This window comes from Falco cherrug, chromosome 3 (genome assembly GCF_023634085.1).
Source record: "Falco cherrug isolate bFalChe1 chromosome 3, bFalChe1.pri, whole genome shotgun sequence".
Lineage (NCBI taxonomy): Eukaryota > Metazoa > Chordata > Aves > Falconiformes > Falconidae > Falco > Falco cherrug.
The window spans coordinates 89,953,425-89,976,176 of record NC_073699.1 but is presented as its reverse complement, the minus strand read 5'-3'; the positions used below and the strand labels follow the sequence as shown (position 1 = coordinate 89,976,176).

General features: G+C 38.2%; 1 protein-coding gene across 2 annotated transcripts in view; it reads left to right on the top strand.

Annotated features, from left to right (window-relative positions):
- Positions 1–22,752, top strand: part of DROSHA (drosha ribonuclease III) — a 74,959-nt gene that overhangs the window by 35,365 nt on the left and 16,842 nt on the right. For both annotated transcript variants that reach the window (XM_055704915.1, XM_027799224.2), the window contains 8 exons: positions 2,006–2,105; positions 5,042–5,149; positions 10,385–10,492; positions 12,912–13,050; positions 13,706–13,766; positions 15,697–15,756; positions 17,627–17,726; positions 20,410–20,512. In XM_055704915.1, the coding sequence (XP_055560890.1) occupies positions 2,006–2,105; positions 5,042–5,149; positions 10,385–10,492; positions 12,912–13,050; positions 13,706–13,766; positions 15,697–15,756; positions 17,627–17,726; positions 20,410–20,512 (779 nt within the window). The remainder of the gene's footprint in view (positions 1–2,005; positions 2,106–5,041; positions 5,150–10,384; positions 10,493–12,911; positions 13,051–13,705; positions 13,767–15,696; positions 15,757–17,626; positions 17,727–20,409; positions 20,513–22,752) is intronic.

The window sequence follows — 22,752 nt, the reverse complement described above, 5'->3', positions numbered from 1 at the left end:
AGCCCTGCTAACTCCAGACCTAGTGTCCTTTTCCCCCTCTAAGACAGGTCATTCCCATCTGTTGCTGGTGGGCCTTGGTGCCATGTGAATCTTCTAGTTTTCTCATCCATAGAAAGAATATTTAAGAACTACCTTTATTTTGATGCTGAATTTCTTAATGTTTGTAAAGTTCTAGTACCGGGTATCAAAACCAGTATAAAGATACAAAACATATTCTTCTCACATTTTTTTTTTGATTTTAACTCTAAAATTTTCATGTTGTTGTTGTTGGGGTTTTTTGTTTATTTGTTTTTCCAGAGATGCTTCCAGAATTTAGGGGTAGTTCTTTTTATCAAAGTAACAAAGCAGTTTGTGTGGAAGACCTCTGTTGTGCCTTAACTCTGGCTTAACTCTGGTATGTGTGAGATAAGCAATGCCCAGAAAAGATGTGTCTTTTCTTTATGGTGTTCTAATACAGAATTTTTGTTATTGTAATTTGTTTAATAATTTTCAAACTTAAACGCAGTAACAGAGCTTGTTCTACCCATATTAATACTAGTAGTAAAACATACATTGTAGATCATAGTTTCAGGTGGTTCTTTTTGGGTTGAAACCTCCTTGTGCCATTTGTTTGTTTTCTGGTTGGTTGATTTGTTCATTAACTTGTTTTTCTTCTTTGGATGGGGATTTGTCAGAAATAGATGTGCTATTCTGCAGACTGCAGAAATGCGGAGAACAGAGCATAAAAAAATCTATGGATTGACCCTTTCAGATGTGTTTATAGACTCAAAAGATACCAGCATCTCTAGAGACAGAGTATATATTTAAGAATGCTGCAGAGCAATAGCTATGGAGAAAATGCCAATAAAAAAATGTGTGCCTGTGAACCCAGGATGCTGGGACGATTATGAAATAGTAAAAGAGCTGCTGCTTTGTTTACAGCTTTGCTACTAATGTGGTAGCTTCCTACTAAAACCACTGTTCTAAGCTGGTGCTGAAGAGGATCTTCTTTTATAATGTAAATATATAGAAGAAAATAAACCACTTGGGTAAACTTCCTCCCACAGTCCTCTAATTCCTTGTTTCCTATTAAAAAGCCTGGGTTTATGGGTTTTCTTGAAAAATCTCTACAGAGGTGATACTATTTTGAAGATAGTATCATTTCCTAAGGACACAAGGTCTGTGTCACGATTCTGTTGGTTGCTGTCCTGCCATAGTAACTTTTGAACCCATTGGTGAATTGCAGCTGAACGGAGTGGTGGGATGTTGTCTGCAAATGGATTAAGTTCTTCACAGGTTTTGTGAAAATCTGTGCTAGGCTGCAGAGGGACTCCCACTGAAGAAAAAGTTCTGTTATTGAGGTTCATGTGTAATTCAACAGCCCCAGAATAGGAAAAGGCTTGACAGTTGGAGAGAACCAGAAACCTTAAGTGTATGGTAACCATAGAGAAAACTTGACTTGCTGTTTCCATTCATCACAAACCCGTAGGGAATGACGCTTTATTCCACTGTTCACAGAATGACTTTGTGTTGCACATGACTTATGCTCTTTCTCGGGTGCTTCACTAAAATGTTTCGGCCAGTGTAAGAACAGACACTTCTTGGGAAAAGTTACAACTGCTTTTCAGTTAGTGATAAGTAAACCCTGTGGAGAAGAGGGAGTTCTCACTTGCCTGAATTGAGTTTTCATTGCTGTGGGCAAGTCTTCTCAGCCTGCAGAGGTGGCCCTTTGGAGAGGATGGGTGGGTATTTGGGAGTCCTGGATTCTACTCTGAGCTTTTCTGTTCACCTCAGTGCACACTAATGCCTCCTGTCTGCTGCTGTGTCCACCCAGCTGGAACGACTGCAGAGACACTGTTGACTCTCTTGGAAGATGCTCTGAGATTTTTTTCTGCAGCAAGAAGATGCTTGTAGACAATCTGTGTGTATATGGGTACATTATTAGCAGCTGGTGCATTCATAAGGAGAAACAGTGGGACTTCTGTTCTATTGACCAAAATGTTTGTTTTCTGATTTTGTCCTTCAGGTACCAAAAGCTGTGGAAGAGTTATGTGAAGCTGCGTCACCTGTTGGCTAATAGTCCCAAAGTCAAACAGGCTGATAAACAGAAATTATCACAAAGAGAGGTATGCTGGGCTGTCCTATAACAGATAAATAAGCATGGTTAATTCAGGATGAAATAAAGCCATATGACCACCCTGTATATGGAAACAATAGAAATCCTTTACAACAGATTTTCATTTCAGGCTGTTAACACTGATTTTATTTTTATCTTTGCTTGTTAGTGAATGGATGCGTTTTTCTTTTTTTCAGCTGTCAAACTACTGCAAGTTTTTTTACCCAAGTCTAGAAATGATTGTTATAGAACCATAACTTTTTTATAGCCATTGCCATTAATGATTTCAAGAATTAGCATAGAGAAGGATTTTTTATTTCAGAGTGCACTTTTAACTGGCTCGTAATTTTAAACATTTCTCTTCTAAGATGAAAACTGCCACACTTGTGCATGATTTTAAATTGTAATTTTTAGGCAGTCTTAGTGATGTTCTTTAAGATCTTTGAGCTGAAGTCATCTGGTTGTTGTTATTTTCAGTAATCTGCAATGATAAATGAGGTATTTGTTGAATTTTTGTCTTTTCTCACTTTTTTTTTTCCCCTGAAGTGATGAGCTATAAGCATTTCCTAAGTGCAGATGCTCAGCCAACTGGGAATTAAAATCAGAAAACTAAAGTCACCTAAATATAGTCTAAAGCAGCCTGCTCTCAGGTATCTATTTTTTAAGATATTGGACTAAAGCTTTGAACTTGTCTGGTGCATGTCTACCAGGCACTCTTAATTGGACAGCTGATGTAAAGAATACCTAGAGGAGAAATTAACATCTTTTGTACCGGATGGAATTTAATTAAGTGGTGTTGTATTTTTATTTATTGATTAGAAAAACTGATGTTTCATAGAGTCATAGAATAACCTCAGCTGGAAAGAACCCATGAGGATCACTGCATCCAGTTCCTGAGTCTTCCCCAGTTTGCTAATTGTGTAGCTTTGGTTGCAGTAAATGTTTGATACATTTGACATTGCATCTGATTTTTATTATTACTGCAAAGCATAGTATGCTGTTGCAGGAGCAAGAGTCTTAGTTAATGTTTTATTTACGCTGATGTTAAATAAGCCCTTAGCTTGCTTACTTGTAAATGGGAAAAAACAACAATGTTGTGACTTAACAGAAAAAAATATTTTGTCCCTATAGGAGATAATTTTGTTTGCTACAGCTTTCTACACTCTGAGCAAGTAGAAGGGACAACTATTGTTTTATGGGCATCTTTTCATTAAGGGCTAATGGATGACTTATTTGTAAAATTGTAGTGGATTGGATGCAGGTGGGTGATTACGTTTTGCTTCAAAAGATAAAATGCTCCTTGTTTATTTATCACTTAATGTGTGGTGTGCTGATTTTTGTTGCTAGACCATATTATCTAGGATAATGGGTTTATCACAAGTAGTTTGCCATCAGAGGCGCGTATGGGGCTGAAGCAGAAGCTTTATGTGAGGATAACCTATGCATTTTGCCAGTGGAAGTGATAGTAACTTAGAAGGAACAGCAGGGCTGCACCTGACTGGTACATGGGCTTTTAAAGATTATCAGTCATGTATTATGAGCCAGTTAGCCTAAAAGTACAGTTAAATCTAGCAAACACTGTAGCAGCTGTCTCAGAAAATGCCCAATGACACAGCCTCAAAATGCAAATTTTGGGCAATGCATAAGGGGTGCAATGCTGCAAGCATCTCTGTTCCCTTTGCCATCAGTCATTCACTACTATGAGATTGTATGATGTTGTTATTTGTGACAAGGTTCCTCTAACCTAGCTTTGAGCATTTGCAGCAGGTGCATAAATTGGGACCTGAAGACTCACTTTGAAGTCAGTGGAGAGAGAAATAAAATACATTTTTGGAAGCCATTTATCCCCCTTCATTGAATATAAAAGGCGCCAGGGCTAACTAGCCTCCTACCTTAGACACCTCAGTATTGAGATGTCTGAGGTTTGATGAATCTGTGTCTGGATAGATGTGCCTCTTGGAACCACTCTGAGTCTCTGCAGAACAGAAGACAGAGCTCAGTCCTGCCCAGAGATGCTTACAGGCTTTAGACTGGCAGCAGGGAAGAGACAGCTTTGAGCAAGTGCCCTGTAGTGAAAAAGAGGAGAGGGAGGATGGGTTGCAGCTTTGAAAAGTTTTGTGTTTTGAAGAAGGAAGAGTGTTGAGGGAATCTTTACCAGTAGCACATGCCATGTGGGGAGATTGCATACCCTGAGGGCTTTGTAGTATTTGAACCAGGAGATCCTGATCCAGGAATTATTTATTTTAGCTGGTTTTCTTTCATTCCATTTTTACAGAAAAATACTTGCTTTTAATGAATCTGTCCCTTCCATAGTTTCTAGAGGCAAATAAACTGTTTACACGACACTAAACAGCCAGTGGTCAAGGCAAAACAGGTTTTATTTTTTTAATCTTTAATTGAAAAAATATCAGCAGATTTCGTCATAATAGGCTCCAAGACTAGTGAATGCTTACCCTTTACCCAGACTGGGAGCACTGACAATGTTGAACAGGAGCTATTATGAAGTAGCTGAGATCACAAAACAAAGCCTTTCTTTTACTTAGTTTGTTTTACTCCTACTGAATGCTTCAAACCAGGAGTACTCGTGGTGACAGCCTAGAATGAAGAGGTTGTTTTGCACAGAGGGGTAAAGAAGGTGCTTTCATTCTAAGGATCTTAACTTGCTTATGTATCATCTTGGATGTATGAGTCAGACTGGTTTGTTCTGTCATTTTCAATAAAAAATGTGTTCACCTGTGTTCTCTTCTTGGTTTACCAAAACCCTCTATCTACACTGTACTTCAGCACATCTGCCAGTCTATGGCTAGCAGTTATAAGACTTGGATTGTCTTAGAAACTGCTCACCAAAAGCAAACCTTAAAGGGTATTGTGAACACACGCATGTGTGCATTGGTAGTGCTTTGTCGTAGAAATTCTTCACAGGACTTCCATTCTCTCCCTGTTTAGGAAGCGCTGCAGAAAATTCGTCAGAAGAACACGATGAGACGTGAAGTGACTGTTGAGTTGAGTAGCCAGGGATTCTGGAAGACAGGGATACGCTCTGATGTCTGCCAGGTGACTAAACTGAAAAAATGACTGACATTTTCTTTCTTGATAGTTGCCAGTTACCTCGTACGAGGGTTTGTTGTGATTCTAGGCTGAAGAACCAAAGTGAAGTGAATACCTCAATAAGATCTGTTGATTTAGAGAACTATTCTAGTGTCTTGTCCCCCCTCCACACACAGAAAAAGTTATCTCAGAATTTTAGTTTTCTTGCCACTGGGTTGATTAGCACAAGGAGAGGGGTTAGGAATGGCCAGCTTGAGGCTGGAGGTTACCCAAATGTTGAGTCTAGCATGGAATTCCAACGACTTCTTCATCCATCAATTGAGTTGGCTTTAGATGTTCTTATTTTAATACATTTTTCTATTTAGATATTTTTTCAAAACCCAAATTTTACAGTGAAGCATGAAGAAGTATCTTTTAACCTGGAATAAAGAAAGAAAGAAACAAACAAAAACCCACACCAAACTTCGGGATTAAAACAGGTGACCATCAGTAGGGAGATGTCTTTCAGATACTCTGTTTTATGTGCCTGACACCCCCAAGGTACAGATCTCTGCCAGATCTGTCCTGGAGCAGTTGACAGCCACCAGATTTGTGATATGATAAAAATAAGTGCAATTTTTATATAATAACGTATTAGTAAAATTCAAGTAGTTATAACAGCCAAATAAATATACTGGAGGTATATTTGCATCGTTTTTTTAACTGTTGTTTTGGAGATGTTATTTAAGCATTAAATGCTTAAAATTAACAGTATGAAATATAGACTTTGAGGGTTGCTAGGCAAAGTTATAGGTAGAAATCCCATTGTTACTTTAGAAATCTGGTAAGGCCAAAGGGGAAATTCTAACAGGAGAGGAAATGCTAATAACTAAAATTGCTTTTCATCTGTCTGAAACATTTATTGTCGTTCCACTATTGTTTCTGAAGTAAAAGAAAGAGAACAGTGGAACAGTGTCTTCTCTCAAGCCAAGAAAAATTACAGCCCTTTTCTAATTTTTTGTTGTGAACTGTATCTCTTTTTACAGGTTAAGTAAAGAGTGTAAATTTCTAATTTAGGAGCTTTGAAACAGTTCTGTGTTACTCGTAATATCTGCTGTGATTCATCCCTTAATGTCTTCTTGGATATTGCTGTTTAATTTCGTTGTTGAAGGACAGCAAAACACCAAAGAATGATGAAAGTAAAGTTATTTCATGGTTTTGTGCCCAGCTGCAGCCATAACATGCAAGTCAGCCAGTTCTTGTATGAAGGTCCTTTGATTTGATTTCTTTGAGAGTCCAAGAGTAGGCAAACTGTATGTTTGTAAAATTTAAGATTACTGCTGTAGCTACATCGTTTTCCCAGATTAAAGAAGACTAAAACCAAACACACATCAGTCTACTCTGTGGGCAGAGCTAAAGTGCAGTGATTTAAAATTAATGCTTTTAAAAGTGTTACAGTTTAAAAGTTTGAATCTCTTTTAAGTCACTCGGATAGCTTAGAGTTGTTCTAAGTTCCACGTAGCAGTAATGACGCTGGTCTGTGCAGTCTCGCAAATGAACCACTTGGAGCAGGAGGTAAAAGGGTGAGTGAAGTGTTCCAGAAATGTCAAATGGCTGTGTTGTGCCAGGCTTACTTGAAGTTACCCAGTAGTTGAAGTGCACTGCTTGCCCACAGAGCTGGACAGCACTTACTATGCAGTCTGGCGGGATGAGGCCATGCTGAGAAGGTACCCCCACACAACCCCCTTCATTGTTGCCTGTATTGTTGCTGGTCTGCCCTCAACAGCAGTGTTAAGTGTTCAGGGTAAGGAGAGAAATTACACATTTCAAAATACTTCAGCTCACTTGGTTCATCTTTGCAGCTTCAGGTGAGGAACAGGCTGCTAGCCTGGGGGATGGTGGCAGTAGCTGTGGGCACCTGAGAGAGTCCCTGCCTTGCCATGCCAGCTGCAGCAGGAAAAAGAACATGCAGCATTGTTAAAATCATATATATTTAAACAAAGAAAAGGGTTTACTTGTTTGTAACCAGATGCAAGTTTCAAGGTTGTGAAAACTCCTGTGGCCATATGGTTTCAGGACACTTTTTTTTAATCATTAGCTGTTCTTTAGCCTAATACAATTTTTCAAGCATATTTTATTTTCTCGTAAAGAGATAAATACATAAAACATCAGAAGCATCAAATAGCTATAATCCAACATGATGCACATTAATTGAATCAATCAAGTACTTAGTGCCATGAAAGCAGCACTTTGTCAATATAACTGCAAGACTCAAATTAAAGACCTGCGTGCTCCCAGGGAGATGTCAATTCTTCATTCACTGCACCACAGCTGATAATAATCTAAAACTTTATATTTCAGTCTTCAAACTTAGGGCCACATGTATTGCTATAAAGGATATTAAACCTTGCTTCAGGGACTCTTTATGCCTAAGGCACTGGAACATGCAGGCAGGAAAGCAGAGTTGTCCTATGAAACAGATCTGGGGTTGTTTTGGGGGGGGTTTTGTTTGGTTGTTTTTAAAAATAATTCCTTCTATGAAGGAAGGTATAGGAAGCACACCTGTACAGTTTAATGGAGGTAAGAGGGATGTTCCCCTGGAAAATTTGTAAATTACCTTAAGGAAACTCTAAATAGAGTGACATGGTAACAAAATAAAATTTCACTTAATCATTTTGCTTGGTGTAGTTTTGCATTTTTCTGCCATTCAGTGATCCAGGCATCTTTGTCTTGCTCTTAACTAATTACTCCCATCCGGTGGAAGAGGACTGGCTGTTGGTCGACAGCCTGTCCTGTGAGCAGGCAGTGTGCCCAGATGGCCAAAAAGGCCAGTAGCGTCCTGGTCAGAAATAGCACGGCCAGCAGGATCAGGGCAGTGTTCGACCCCCTGTACTCAGCACTGGTGAGGCTGCACCTGGAATCCTGTGCTCAGTTTTGGGACCCGCACTAGAAGACTTTAAGGTGCTGGAGTGTGTCTAGAGAAGGGTCCACAAGTCCTCTGAGGAGCAGCTGAAGGAACTGCAGTTAAGCGTGGAGAAAAGGAGGCTCGGGGGGACCTTATCACTGGTTACAACTACCTGAACGGAGGTTGTAGCAAGGTGTTTGTTGGTCTCTTCTCCCAGATAGCAAGCGATAAGACAAGAAAATGGCCTCAAGCTGTGCCAGGGGATTTTTAGACTGGATATTAGGAAAAGTTTATTCACTGAAAGAATTGTCAAGCACTGGAACAGGCTGCCCAGGGAAGTGGTGGAGTCACCTTCCTTGGAGGTATTTAAAAGATGTGTAGACATGGTGCTTAAGGACATGGTTTAGTGATGGACTTGGCAGTGCTGAGTTAACGGTTGGACTTGATGATCTTAAAGATCTTTTACAACCAAAACAATTCTATGACTCTGTGATTACCTTTGTGGTTTAATCTTGGCTAGTAATTAAGTACCATGCAGCTGCTTAGAGAATCGGAAAGGAATGTAAACTCTAGGGTTGAGATAAGAACAATTTAATAGTTGAAAGAAAAATTAAAAAAACCGCAATAATAATAATAATAACAGGTACAATGAAAAGGGGTGGGGGGAAAGGAAGAAATCCAAAGGTAAAGGAGGAAAGAAAATAAGTGATGCACAACTGCTCACCTCCTGCTGACCGATGCCCAGCCAGTCCCTGGGCAATGATTCCCAGGCCCTGGCCAACCCCCTCAGTTTATATACCAGCATGATGTTCTATGGTATGGAATATCCACTGGGCTAGTTTGGCTAGATGTCCTGGCTGTGTCCCCTCCCAGTTTCCCGTGCCACTCCAGCCCTCTCGCTGGCAGGGCCTGAGAAGCTGGAAAGTCCTTGACTTAGTGTGAACATCACCCAGCAACAACTAAAACCATGAGTGTGCTATCAACATTGTTCTCACATCAGAGCCAAAACACAGCACTGCACCAGCTACTAAGAAGAAAATTAACTCTATCCTAGCTGAAAGCAGGACAACCTTCCATCTGTGTGTTCAGTTCTCAAAAATTTCAGTCTTTTACTTAAGAATAACCAATGGCAATACTTTCTGTTTAACTTTTCAGTCTTGTAACTTTCACCGGTTTGTGTTTTTTGCTGTTCTTTCTTTAACAGACATGCAGAAATCCATAACATCGTTTATTCTGTGAATTATACATAATCTGCTTTATATGCTTGACTTTCTTGTATCCCTCTACACTGTACGCTCATATTCTGTAATTATGCACCTTCCCCTTCCTGAAATTAATAGTGATAGCCCTCACATTTTGATTCTGTTAAAAACATGTCATTCTTTTGAATATATTCATGCCATGTCACTAATAGGAATGATTAGAAGAACTGACGTTTGAGATCAGTGTTATAAAAATGATTACATGCAATAATGACAGTTCTCCTGTAGCACTTACTTTTCACACTTATGCAAGATTTTAGATGTTGATGTACTTGCTGTACCACTGTACTAATAAACTGTACTATTTGCTTATTTCAACCCATATCCATCCAAAGCCCGTATTAGTGTAGAATTCCTGCTGTAAAACACTAAAACAGGAAGATTTTCATTGGTGCAACATAGTTTTATTGAAATTTTTTATCGACATTTTCCCCAACAGAAAAACAGTATCGGTTTCCTAGATAATCAAAACAACCTTTCTGATATTTTTTAGCATATTAAGCAAGGAAATGCCAGGCTACAGCATTTCAAAAGGCCCTTAATTTTCCTTGGAAGGAAATGAAGCAAGGTACTAATAACTGTGCTCGAAAATGAAGTAGCTGCTGTTGTTGGGTGAAAGCTGGTTGAAGTGGTATGAAGTGTTTCTTCCCTAATGTTATGAGGCAGAGGGAAATGGTCTTTCTTCATCTTTGGTACTAACTTAAGGCTGCAGGGTGTTAAATGAGAATATACAAACATATAGCATCATATTCAGTCCCAGGTTACTGAAATTTGGTGTTACTGGAGACAGACATTTTTTACCTCATTCAGAATACTTAACTAGAATACTGGGTTTATTTATTTATTTATTTAGTCTGTGTGGGGCTGTGTCCTGACGGTGGTTACGCAGGTGGACAAATCGGATTTAATTAAGTGCTCTGATGATAAAAGTTGAGAAACTATGATTATCTTGTTGTTGTTGTTGTTCCTCATTTAAACCAAAACAGTAAAACTCAGTGTTGTGACAAATGGGAAATGTTTGTATTTATAGCTTAGTCAGCTGAGAACTCTGCACACTGAAGTTAAATGCTTTTCCATGTTGCTGTTGGTTTTCAGCATGCGATGATGCTTCCTGTCCTCACCCACCATGTCCGCTACCATCAGTGCCTGATGCATTTGGACAAATTGATAGGCTACACTTTTCGAGATAGATGCTTACTACAGGTAAGATAAGAAAAAAATAAACTACTGGCTGGTTTGTCTTCCTAACGTTACTGACTTTATCCATAATACTGCCAGTTGTACAAACTTGAGAAATGCACTGCGTTGCCACAGCTTGGATGTACTTGATCACTTGCACTGCAGGTCTTACAAAAATTTCAGTTATCCCAAGAGACTTCTAGAGACATTTATTGTGCATGTAGGCATATACCTACCTTTGCTCCAGTGGTAGGTCTGGATTTGCTTCTAACCTGTAGAAAGACAAAAATATGCTTACTGAAAAGAATACCAGGTACATTATTCATTATTTTCATGTGAAGAATATGATGTTATTCTGCAGACGAATGTACACACCTTGCTTCTTCCTTTTATAGTCTGTTGTTCCAAAAAAGAATAAAATAACTTAAGCATTGCCTTTGTTTTTTGCATTTATAGCTAGTGAAAAGGAATTTGCAAACTTCTGTTTAGCTCTTGATTTCTACAAGTACATGATGAAATTTTTGCACATACAAAAAGGGCAGGATCTGGAGAGGGCAATTTCTTGTTTTAAATGCATCTATGTTGCATAACCAGTCATTTATGTAAGTGCATATTTGGAACTGATGGGTTCCAAAGGCTGACTCTGCATGGTGGCCCCTTTCTCCTTAAGTTTTTTCTGAAGTTACTGAAGGGAAATGGAGACTTCTATTCAGAATTACCCCTTGAAATAAGTGTTATTTCTCCACCCACTGGGGCTGAGAAAGGTGAATTTTTTTGAGTTCAAACATGCAGTTTCTGTGTGTGTGTGTGGAGAATGGACTCCCAAACTACTTTAAGCGGAGGCTTATGGAGAAATATTTTTCTCTTGACTTTTCTGTTTTCTACAAGTTGGTTTCCAGGGCATGTCCCACTGAAAGTTATAAACATTGAGCACCTTGTAGGATTTGGTTGTTTGCAGGCTGCCTTGGTTTTAATATGAAAGACAATAATGCAGTGGTGGAAATCTTCAAAATATTGAGACCAAATACACCAACCAAAAAGCAAATTGCAGTGGAAAAGGGGAGAAAGCATAAAATCAAGTATGTCAGCATTACTCAAAATAATGTTTAGTTATAACAAATGGGCTTTTTTAATGCTTGATCCCTATGCAAATGTATTTAAAGCTTACAGACTTGTTCTAGAAGAGAAAGAGCTTTTTAAAAATTTATATGGCACGAGTCACCTACTTAAATATAGGCGATATTAGATGTATAATGTTGCAATGATTTTTACCTGTTTCATCATGAGGTATTCTTTTTAAAGTACAGACTGGGCAAGAAAGACTAAGCTAATTTAATTATTCAGGGAAGTTGTAATTTGTCATCCAGTGCAGATGGAACAGAAGTTGGGAATTTGCAATTATGACAAAGTTACTAATATTAGCGAGGAATTGAAAAGGACTTGGAGAATGTTCTTATTGATGAAATATAATTTTACTCTCAAAAATAATGAAAATAAGTTGCTCTAAGTCTTATGTTTGGAAAGCCACAGACAGTGTTTGAATGAACTACTGGAATGTCCTTTGCTCACAGCTGCAGAACTAGTCCTACAGGTTTTCAGAAGTAACTTTCTGCAGCTTGAATTTGCCAGTGTATATCTTGTTTTATGTACAAGGTGTGTGTACACGTATGTTTATACATATATAATATTTTTAGGTGTGTATGAGTAAAGAAACGCAAGAATTTCCAGGATGGAGTCATAAGAGCTAGCTGTAGTTCTATGTACTATGCCATTTTTGTAGTGTTGGTGTCAGCAGCAGAGTAAGCTTTTGATAATGCTAGATGGTACAAAGGTAAAACAAACAAAAAAACAATCTTGCCATTGCTCTTCACTTCCACTTGAAGAGTGGCCCTGTGTAGTCAGGAGAGAAGGAGCTCTTATATGAATAACGATGGCAGAGATAATACACTTGTTTGTTGCTTTTTGAGGGTTTTTTTGAAGTAGGAAAGTTTTATAGATATTTAAATAAACTAATTAAAATATATGAATGGTTGAGAAGCTCTTTTGGTTGTTCATATTTTTAATACGAATATTTACGCTGCAATGTTAGAGTGAATATATGTTTAAATAAGCAAATGTATTGAAATCAGGTCAGCAAAGCTGGTAAGCAAAACTCTTAAGGCAAGTTGGCAGTTCATGCTTTTTCATTTCTAAACTAATTTTTCATTTAAAAAAAATATTGAAAGTTAATTAGTTAAACCAATGATTGGGTATAAATATTGCTTTCTGACATCTGAAATAGTACATCCTACATTTAAATTGCTGGATTGATTGACGACATCACTTTGTAGCCTTTCTTCAAACTAAGAAATAATTATTAGCTTTCAGTCCAAGATATATTTTTTTCTTTTATTTGCAAAAATGCATCTAAGACTTTTTTTCCCCTGTGTGTGCTACATTATAGCTTGCCATGACTCATCCAAGCCATCACTTGAACTTCGGAATGAATCCGGATCATGCTAGAAATTCCTTATCCAACTGTGGGATCCGACAACCAAAGTATGGAGATAGAAAAGTTCACCATATGCACATGAGAAAAAAAGGTATGCTGTTACACCACTACCATTTTTCTCTTACGTCACACTTAATCAGTAAGCAAACCTTTTGTCCATTATTATTTTGTTGGCCGTTGCTCTTCTGAGAGATCCCTTCAGTGAAGGATTTCTGTGATTATCCAGAGACATCAGTGAGATGTTTCTAAAAGACTGGATATTGCAAATTAATCAACAAGTAAAGAGCTGAGAAAAGCCAAGGGTAATAAATGGGAGGATGCATTTTCTTTGATTTTTGGCAAGTATTGTTTTCTTAAATTGCTGCTGAGCATGGTGAGCAAACTGGAGGGTATTTTGTAAAAACGTCTTATTAATATGAAAATATGTGGTTTGTCTGCTGCAGAATATTCCTTACCCCTTAAAAGTATACTCAGCTGTAATGAAGTAAGTTGTTTATTGTTTGTGTATTATTTTGAATGTCTTTTTCACACAAAGGTGGTATTTTTATCTGTACAATAGTACTGTAACAGGACTGCAGTTAGGCTGAGAGCATGTGTAAGGTTTATACTTGTAAGTAAACCCTCTGAATAACAGGATGAAGTTGTCTACAGTAATTACAAAGTAACATTTTTGGTAATTATTTTCTAAGCCTATTCAAACTGAATTAGTGATGGTTTGTTTCATAGTGTGTTGTTTATATTTCTAGGGATAAACACGCTGATAAATATTATGTCCCGTTTGGGACAGGATGATCCAGCTCCTTCCAGGTAATCAAAGTTATTATTTGCAAGTAGGGAAGATGTTGGCAGAAGGAGATGTTTAATGGAAACAGCCCACTTTACTGTCAGCAACAGCTTTGGCAAATAATTGAAATGAAAAGTAATTTTAAATTGACTTTTATATTATGAAGATGTGCTGAGCCTCCATTAGCAGTGACATAGTAAATGTTTGGTCATGCCTGCAGAAAACTCCTGAGGAAGGTTTTAACAGATAATTTTATAATTTTGTTTATCCTTGAAATGAGGAGGACTAAAAAGTTAAATTCTTACTTTCTGCAAAATAAAAAATAAGATTTGTTGTTGTCTTTGCTATAAATTGGATTCTCCATCATGTTTCCTCACAGTAGTACCTTCCTGGCATGACAGCTTGTTAACTTGACTGTGATACTTTACGTGGGCTTTGCTGATTTACTGGTCCAATGTAAAGACATATGCAAAAAACATTAATGTTGTAATGTAATAATCCTTAAGTGACCGCTAAGAATTCTGTGCACATAAATAATGTTTAAGATGCATTTTATAGCCACAGGCACCATATTTAGCCAAAGAGAATAAACAAATCTCATAGGGCTAATGCAAGAAACAGTTGCACGTGGAATCTCCTAAATGCATTTTCTAGAGGGCAGAGTGTATGTATTTTAGTTAACTAGTGTTACTGGGCCTTTTAAGAGTCATCATTTTGGAGGAAGCTCGGGAATGGGAGAAGCTGAATTCTGAGTAAGTTATTGTTGCAGCCTTCCTCAAATGCTGTTCCAGCTAGATCGTGCCCTTTTCTTCAAGAGTGAGCCACAAGCTTATTTAAGCTCTCTTAAGATAATGTGAAATAAGGCTAAATTGCATTAATTCTCACAAAATAACACAAATATAAAGTTCACTTCTGAGAGCTGTGTTTTCTGCTATGTTGCTACACAGAGGAATCGTAGTGTTGCTCATGCTTTGTTTTGCACGCAGCAGAGGTACTTGAATTCTTTCAGCCCATAACAAAGGCCTGCTATTTCAGAAACTAGACTAACTATATGATTGTTGGGGGAGTGCAGATGACGGTAAAAGCTGTCAAACACTTGAGAAGGATCTTTTGGGTTAAATAAAAAAAGAAAATCCTGTGGCAATGGCCTTGATTCTGTTACAATCATATTGGAAGGCAAAACGGTGCTACTTACGTGCTTTGATGTGTAGAGCAGAAATTTGTACATATTCGAAGACAAACTGTCATTTTTTTTCAGTTGCTGTGTCCTGTTAGTCCTGTGTTATATAAGCAGGCAAAGAGCTTGAAGGAAACAAAACTTTACGCAAAACAAAGGAAAATTAGGAGCAGTGATAGAAGAGATGGAAAACACAGGAAACAGAAGATTCTGCTAGCTTAATGGCATCTTTGAATACATCTTCTTGTACAGCCGTTTTTTCTTTTGAGCTCAAAGGAAGTTACAGAAAACAGGGCATTTAATGCTGCTGTGAAAAATGGAAGGACTTTACTCCCTTGTAGCTCTGCCATACCAATGAATCTGTTGCAGTTATCATACCCTGCAGGTGTTGATGTTAATGATGTACACTTCCCTGGTTGCATGCACAAGACTGAAGACAAGCTGGTTTTTTTCAATCGCCTGGTGCCCTCTGATGGACAAAGAAACCTGACCTCAGTGCCAGTCAGCAGTGCTGTGTCTCCTTTCTCTATTTGTTAAGCTCTGACAATAGCTCAGAATGGAACGTATGAAAATTTCAAAGTCCTGAGTTTCAAGATTCATGTAATTGTTATTCTATTTTGGAAAGGTTTGTAACCCAGAGAGGGTAGGGGAGGCTGCAAGAATGTCTGTCATGGCTGATCAGCAGTCAACTCTGATTTGTTCTATTTCAATTGTATTGTGTAAATAACCAGCATGTGTTACTTAGTTGATGATAAATCATAAAATGCCTTTTTCAGGATTAACCACAACGAGCGTTTAGAATTTCTGGGAGATGCTGTGGTGGAGTTCTTAACGAGGTAAATGAGGAATTCTTCAGCTGCCCTCACCTTTGTATGTTATTGTCGTACTGTTGGGCTTACTAAACGTTGCAGTGTCTGCTTTATGACTGTGTGTTTGCAGTCCGGCCTAATATTTAGAGCTACACGTGTACAGAGCTCCATTGAAAATTCCTTCAGTGCTGATGTACAACAAGAAAGATTACAAAATGAAAAGCTAGAGTTTCTGTTTCATGGAGTGCAATTTTAAATTGATTGGGATTAGAGACTATTCAGCTACTGACAATTTGATCTTTGTACCCATTTTTTAAAGGAAAGATATTTTTCTTAGCATGCCATTTTGTTTCCATGTGTTCTTTTTCTCTAGCTGCAAGTGAAAGGCATTTATTAGTAATATTGAATGTGCTGCAGTTTGTATATTTCCAGTTATTAGGGATGTAGCTTCCATAATGTCTGTATGTAAATAAAGAGCTGAGCACAGATGTTTTACCTCCATTGGTTTTTCTTACCTGAGTACTAGAGGCAGGCATTTTGCACAAAATAAAGACTAGAATCCATTTTCAGCTGCTTTGTTCTGCTGTTTTGAAAAGGGGAGTAGTGTTTACTGTAAAGCTTCTCTGTAGGCAAGTTCATTGTATGAATTACAGAACTGCCCTTCTATCTCCATTCTCTGCTGGCCTCTACTAGCATTAGCTACTCGGCATTAAAAGCTGTTAGTCTATATAGAGGTCTCCACTGCCCTTAAAACCCATGGCCTTTTCTGTCATACAAACGTACAGTCTAATAAGATGGAAGACTTGCTGATTAAAATGTCTTGCATTTTTCATTGTCATTGTTCATCAACCTTCAGTTGACTTTCGGAGCTAACTTTTGTCTGAATTCAGAAAAAAACTGAGCTACATTTCTGTTCAATAGAGCATGTTAGCACCTATTTAAGTCTGAAGGATTTTTTCTGACTCGACTTCAGGTCTCTGCTTTTGTGAATTGTGGTGCTTGATTAGATTGCCTCTAAGTTTTATAGCAGGTTTTTTTTTCCTTAAGTAATATTGCATCCATCTGCACTTTCCTTCCTGTGTGCTGGGTTAAAATATTTTAATAATTAGTGCCATCCACTGGCGTACTTGTGGGATGTTGAAAGTCCTCTCTGTACTGTATTAACTTTTTTCCGATGTGGGTTAGATAGTCAAATATGAAGAACATTTATCTGTTACTCATGTTGGTTGGATCACTGAATTTACTTTTTTTTTTTGTTTCTGTTTTGCAAAGCATCTTACTTGACTGATGACATATATAATTAAAGGCAGTTGAAAGCCTGTGATTTTTACACATTTTTTTTTTCTGTGGTATTAATGACTTCACACATTTGATAAATACAGATTGTTGAGTTCGTTCTTCGGCTCCATTAGCATCTGTTAAAGTCCTGTAAGAAACTTGTAAAACAAGTATTCTGAGCAGTGGTCTGGCCTGAATCGGTAGTACCACCTTAAAGCACTGACTACCTGTAGCATGGAGTTTCTCAGGGCTGAGAGTTCTCTTGTGCTTTATTTCTCAGCATCCTCTAGGTGTCAACCTTGCTGAACCCACTGCTGCTGATAGACACAAACCTTCAGAAGAGGGAACTGCATGTCATTGCAGGGATTTAGAGATCATGTGCTGCCCGGTAGAGAAAGAGCACTCTTCCTCCTCTGCTGCTAGTGCTACCCAGTCAAATATTATTGAGCATTGTTTTAATGTTTCTTTCTTTACCTTACTTCAAGCTGAGTTGCCACCTTGGCAAGGGATGAAGACCTTCAGGTCCTAGCTGAAGGAAGGGCATGGCTCCCTGGAGGGCACACATGGTTCGTCTTTAACCATATGCTGACAGATTCTGATTTGATTTTTGTTTTGCCAGTGTCCACTTGTACTACTTGTTTCCCACTCTGGAGGAAGGAGGATTAGCTACGTACCGCACTGCCATAGTACAGAACCAACACCTTGCCATGTTGGCTAAGGTACAGTTTTACACATCTCTGTATTTGACACCCATAGGTAGGATAGTCTTTGTGCATGGATTGCTTCTTGAGGGATCTACCTGCTTTGAACATCAGTGTCTTTATAATGTTTTGTATACAAGATTTAAGATACAGGAACTCTTTTCAGTTTGAAAGTAGATTTTAAAGATTAAGTAGGACATAGTGTTTTCCCCAAAGCATGTTTTCAGAAGGAGTAGTTTTTGCAAGCAGAAGGATAAGTTTTCAGGATGCTTCTGTTGAAGGTGTGCCTGTATTTACCTTCAAATTGCACAAGTAATGAAGCTGATAGTAGAAATTCAGTGAAGAGAGAGAAACAAACTGGTGGTTTATAAAAGGACTTCCTGATAGAATATGTAGGGAGAACATGGCAGCACGTGGTAGAGGAAGTGGGGAAAAAATCATTTTGTCTGTTCCCTAAGCTACACAGTCATTTTCAGATTCAATATGTACTGTGAAAGAGAAATATGTTAGAAAGGCTTTTGGTAAAAAGTTGTGTTATCTCCTGGGGAAAACTGAGATGCCTCTGAATCTTATTTTGTTTAATTATGTGAATGAAGAACTTTTTACATTTCTACATGACACTGGAGGGTGGGAATATGATATAGAAAGTTGATTAAGTCTCCATAGGTAATTTGTTACTCTGTTATTCATACTTAATTTTGTTAGAGTGTTTTTTTAAAAAGTCTGATACTTACTGATGTAATGTATTAAGCTGTGCACCCACGCATGCATGCACACATGTCCACTGTGTACTGCTGATAGTTTTCAAGTGTTCTTTTAATCTTCTCTGTTTGTGTTCATGCAGTAATTTAAATAAGTGTATCCAGTTCTGAGATTTTGGCAAAACCTGCGTGATTTCTAACATGCCATCTTTTTCCCAGCTATCAGGAGAGGCATAGGGCAGGGAGTGAACACAAATCATTTTTGTCCAAAGCTTTCTTTAATGATTTAGATAAGCATGAATTGATGTTACTATTTTAAAAACAGCATCAGAAAAGCTCATATATTCTTAAAGTCAGTTCACAGCCCTTATCATTGTACATGGACAATCTTTAAAAAAATTTATTTCAACATTTTTTAAATTGTATTTATTTGTATTAGATACAACTGTAAATATTAGAAATATGTACATTCCTGATTTCCCAACTTACACTTTTTTCCTCTACTATATCTTATATGATGTTCATGGTTTCATCCCCTTTAATTATCCCCTGCAGTGTCATGTTGCATTCAGTTTACTTAATATTCTCAGCTCCTCAACTTCTCTTGTGCATGTGGAATGCTATTTTAATTGAAGATCAAACTATAAATTTATGTAGCTTCTAAGGGGCCTTGTAGCAGAAATTTTAAAAATAATCTGGAATGTGTTGTGGTCAAAAAATGAGAAGTGAAACAGTTGGAAAAAAAAGCTGAATGCCAGCCCCCAAAATGGTGATAAGCCGTTGGAGGTCAGTGAGACACCCCAACACCTGTTAACTTGAACAAATGACAATAATCTGTAAGAAGATTAAATTCATTATTAAACAACTAATGTTCCACTTCTATGTTGGCTTGAGTGAGTGCTCCCTGCACTTTGTAAAGCACAATGGAACATTGAAAGTGGTTATTCCCTGTGTTCTGGAGCAGTGAACAGGCTCTCATTCACTGAAAATGGAAGACTTTGTTTTTCCAGTTGGAATGTGTCTATACCATGAACCTCAAACCACTTCATCTCTACTTTTACTTCTTACATATACACCAGGAGGATAAAGTAGAAAGTTAATGAGAAATTAGTCAGTGGAAACTTACACCCAGTTAGGAAGAACCTATTCTAATACAAACTTTTCAAGATGCACAAACCTCCTCTTTAAAAATCTCAATAACAGTTTTGTGTCAAAAAGATGAATATGTAAAGAGAACCTAGTAGTTCTTGCCTGCATTTGTATAGCAAAATTATGTTATATATCTGACTTGCTACCTGAGTTTCTGGCTGGCAAGCAGAACTGTAGTTTAAACAACAGATGAATGTCAATGGTGCACATTTGAAAGGAAAGCGAAGGCTAGGTGGCACTGCGGATTAAAATATCGCTCTTCTGCTTGCAGTGCCCAGAGGCTTTTGTTGCTGCCACCTGTTGACATTCCTAGAGGAAAAGCCAGATGTTCAGTGGATTGTGTCTACCAGAGTTCTTGTTCCTCACTGTTCTACTTTATCTTCTTGTAGGCAAAATCTTTTTCCTCGGTGTTAACTCCCCTCCCTTTGAATGTCCCTTTAGCATTTCTGAAGGCAAATCACATGAGGGCAAACTACCAGCAAGAAACAGCATGTTGTACCATCCAGCCGGTATCAGGCTATTTTTCTGTCGCACCTTCAGCCCTCCTCTTGAACACATCCCTGAGTCTCACTAGTAACATGTTTTGATGTGGCTTCCCTTGACAATTTGGTTTCATAATTCCTAGCTTTCCCATGCTATCCCACTCTAGTTACGTGCCTTTGATAAACATATATGAAGTCCTCTAATTTTGGCCTATGTCTGAACTGAAACTATGAAGAAAGGCTTTAAAGTTCTCCCAAACGCAGCTGATGTATAAAAATAGTGTAATTGAATTCTAAATTCTAGTGACTAGAACTTGTACTCTTGTACTTCTAAAACCATAGTTTTGACTCTTTCCGTATATTCTGCAGAAGCTAGAACTAGATCGATTTATGCTTTACGCTCATGGTCCAGACCTTTGCAGAGAATCGGATCTCCGCCATGCCATGGCCAACTGCTTTGAAGCCCTAATAGGTAAAGCATGAGTATTTCTGTATGCAGACAGTTATGTTTTAATATGTCTTTATGCTATGTTGACTGTGATGGAGGAGACGTGGTTCTGGTTTGAGTAGTGTTAGTAAAGGTAGCCAATAGTAAAGTTTAAATTTTCCTTATCTCTTCCCATCTGCTGCATATATGCCACATGTATAGCAAGATGCGTATTAGAATGAAAAATCTCATCTTCCATATTCTGCCTGCCACGCACTGAAGGCACACCCATTTCATGCCGTTGTGGCGTGGCACTTCTGTCCATCACCGCAGAACACCATCTCTCATGTGCCACCATGGCCTGCCGCCTGCAGTCACCCAACGGGAGCAGTTCAGTCACCATGGTCTGGCAGGAAAAGTGCAGGTTCACTGCTTCCAATAGTACTTGCACAGACCTGCAAATTATAGATTCACACTTCAGCCCTGCATTTTAAACTCTGGAGCTTGCTGTCTGAATGCACCCGGCACTCCCAGCCCAGACAGCGGTCTACTTCTTCTGTGCCCTGCTAAACTTCTCCTATGAATTAAAACGAAATTTGACAAATAAGTGTTTGTCTTTTCCTTACAAATAAAAATCATGGCAATATGCCATGGCTGGTATAATAAAGCTACCAAAACCCTTTAGCTGAGGATGAAGGGGAGTTGTGTCAAACTTACTGTTGGGCACTAAGATGCTGAGTAGTGACTGGCTGTGCTAGCTGGTAAATTTATGCTGGAGAAGAAATCAAGGCTGCCTGGCCACATTTACCAGATAAGTAAGCAGTAAGGAAGAAATCCGATCTGTTACATCCACACAAGCTGTATTTTAAACAGCATGTTTTTATAATACATCACTTGTTTGAATACACAAAGCAAGATAAATCTCACTGATTTGGTTTCATATTCATCTAAACATACTGTACGTGATACTAGCTGTGGGGATGGTTTAGCCCCGATCCAGGTCTTTACATGCTGCACAGGCTCCTGAGGCATTTTGTCTGTTTTGAAAAACAGATCATAGTTGGCTTAGATGTTAATAGTTCTATGCGTTCTGCCTTGGACCAAATTGCATTTCATCTTACCAAGAAATAAGTGTTTTCTTTTTAACTATTTTGCTTTCCATGAGTACTTGGATCTTTAATTTAAAAATAAAAAACAAACAGCAAAGGAACACCAGATAGGTATTTGTGGCTTTGTTCATATATTTCAGCTTGTCTAGGATGTAATGTTGAGGACTATTTGGCAAGCATTGAGATTTGCTAAGAGAGTGGCTTGCTGTTTAACCTCCAATACAAAGTTGTTCACAAAGTTAATTGAGTAATAAGATTTTGCCAGGGCCATAGCTAAAATCTGGGAGCTAGTTAAGGGACTATAAAAGTATATGTGGGGTCTGGAGCTCCTACTTGAGAACCTTTGTAAAAGTCTGGTGGTACTTCCCTGTGATAAAAATAATAGCCAGAAGTATATGTAGGCTGCCAAGGACCTGTGTGCCTCTGGCATCATGGTCTTATCATCCCCCAAACTGTTCTCCAAAGAGTCCAGAGAAAGTGGTTGACCTAATGAGGAATTAAAAGGAAAACGTGAGGGGGAAAGACACAGCAAAGCAAACCAAGTTCTTCGTTCTTCCTGTATGTGGGAACATCGACTCCCTTTCTTTGTCTTCCTCATGTAGCTGTGTATTCCCTTTGCTTTTCTACAGATGTGCTTACAAGAACTAGTTTGAGGTTTTCAGAAGTCTACCTGTAAAGAGTTTCAAAGGAAAAAATGTTGATACTACATTTATAAAGTGCCTGCACAGATACAGAGTGTTTATGGTACACTCAAAAAATATAGCATGCAAAATATAACAACTTTGACAAGTTTTGCAGAGCTTGTTACTAAAGGGGCTAATGGAAGACTAGCGAGGGCTGTACATGCAGTTAAAAAGTACCATAATCTTCAGAAACTGAGAGATGCAGAGGTGCACTTACCAGTTCAGATAGTGTATTATTGGGATATTGGGAAGACGAGTTTTGGAATAGTCCTGACACATCATTTATATGCAGAATGTAATGTTGTTGAAAGTACAGAATAAATGAAAGTTATTCACTAGCTATTGAAATGTATTTCATGGCTTGCACTATCTACGTATGTGGTACAGTTAGCTGATTACTGGAAACTGCTTTTAGAAATTTTAGAAATAGATTGCTTCTAACCTAATTTGTGTAAACTTTGCTCTTTGACGGTATCATTTTTTATCACTGATT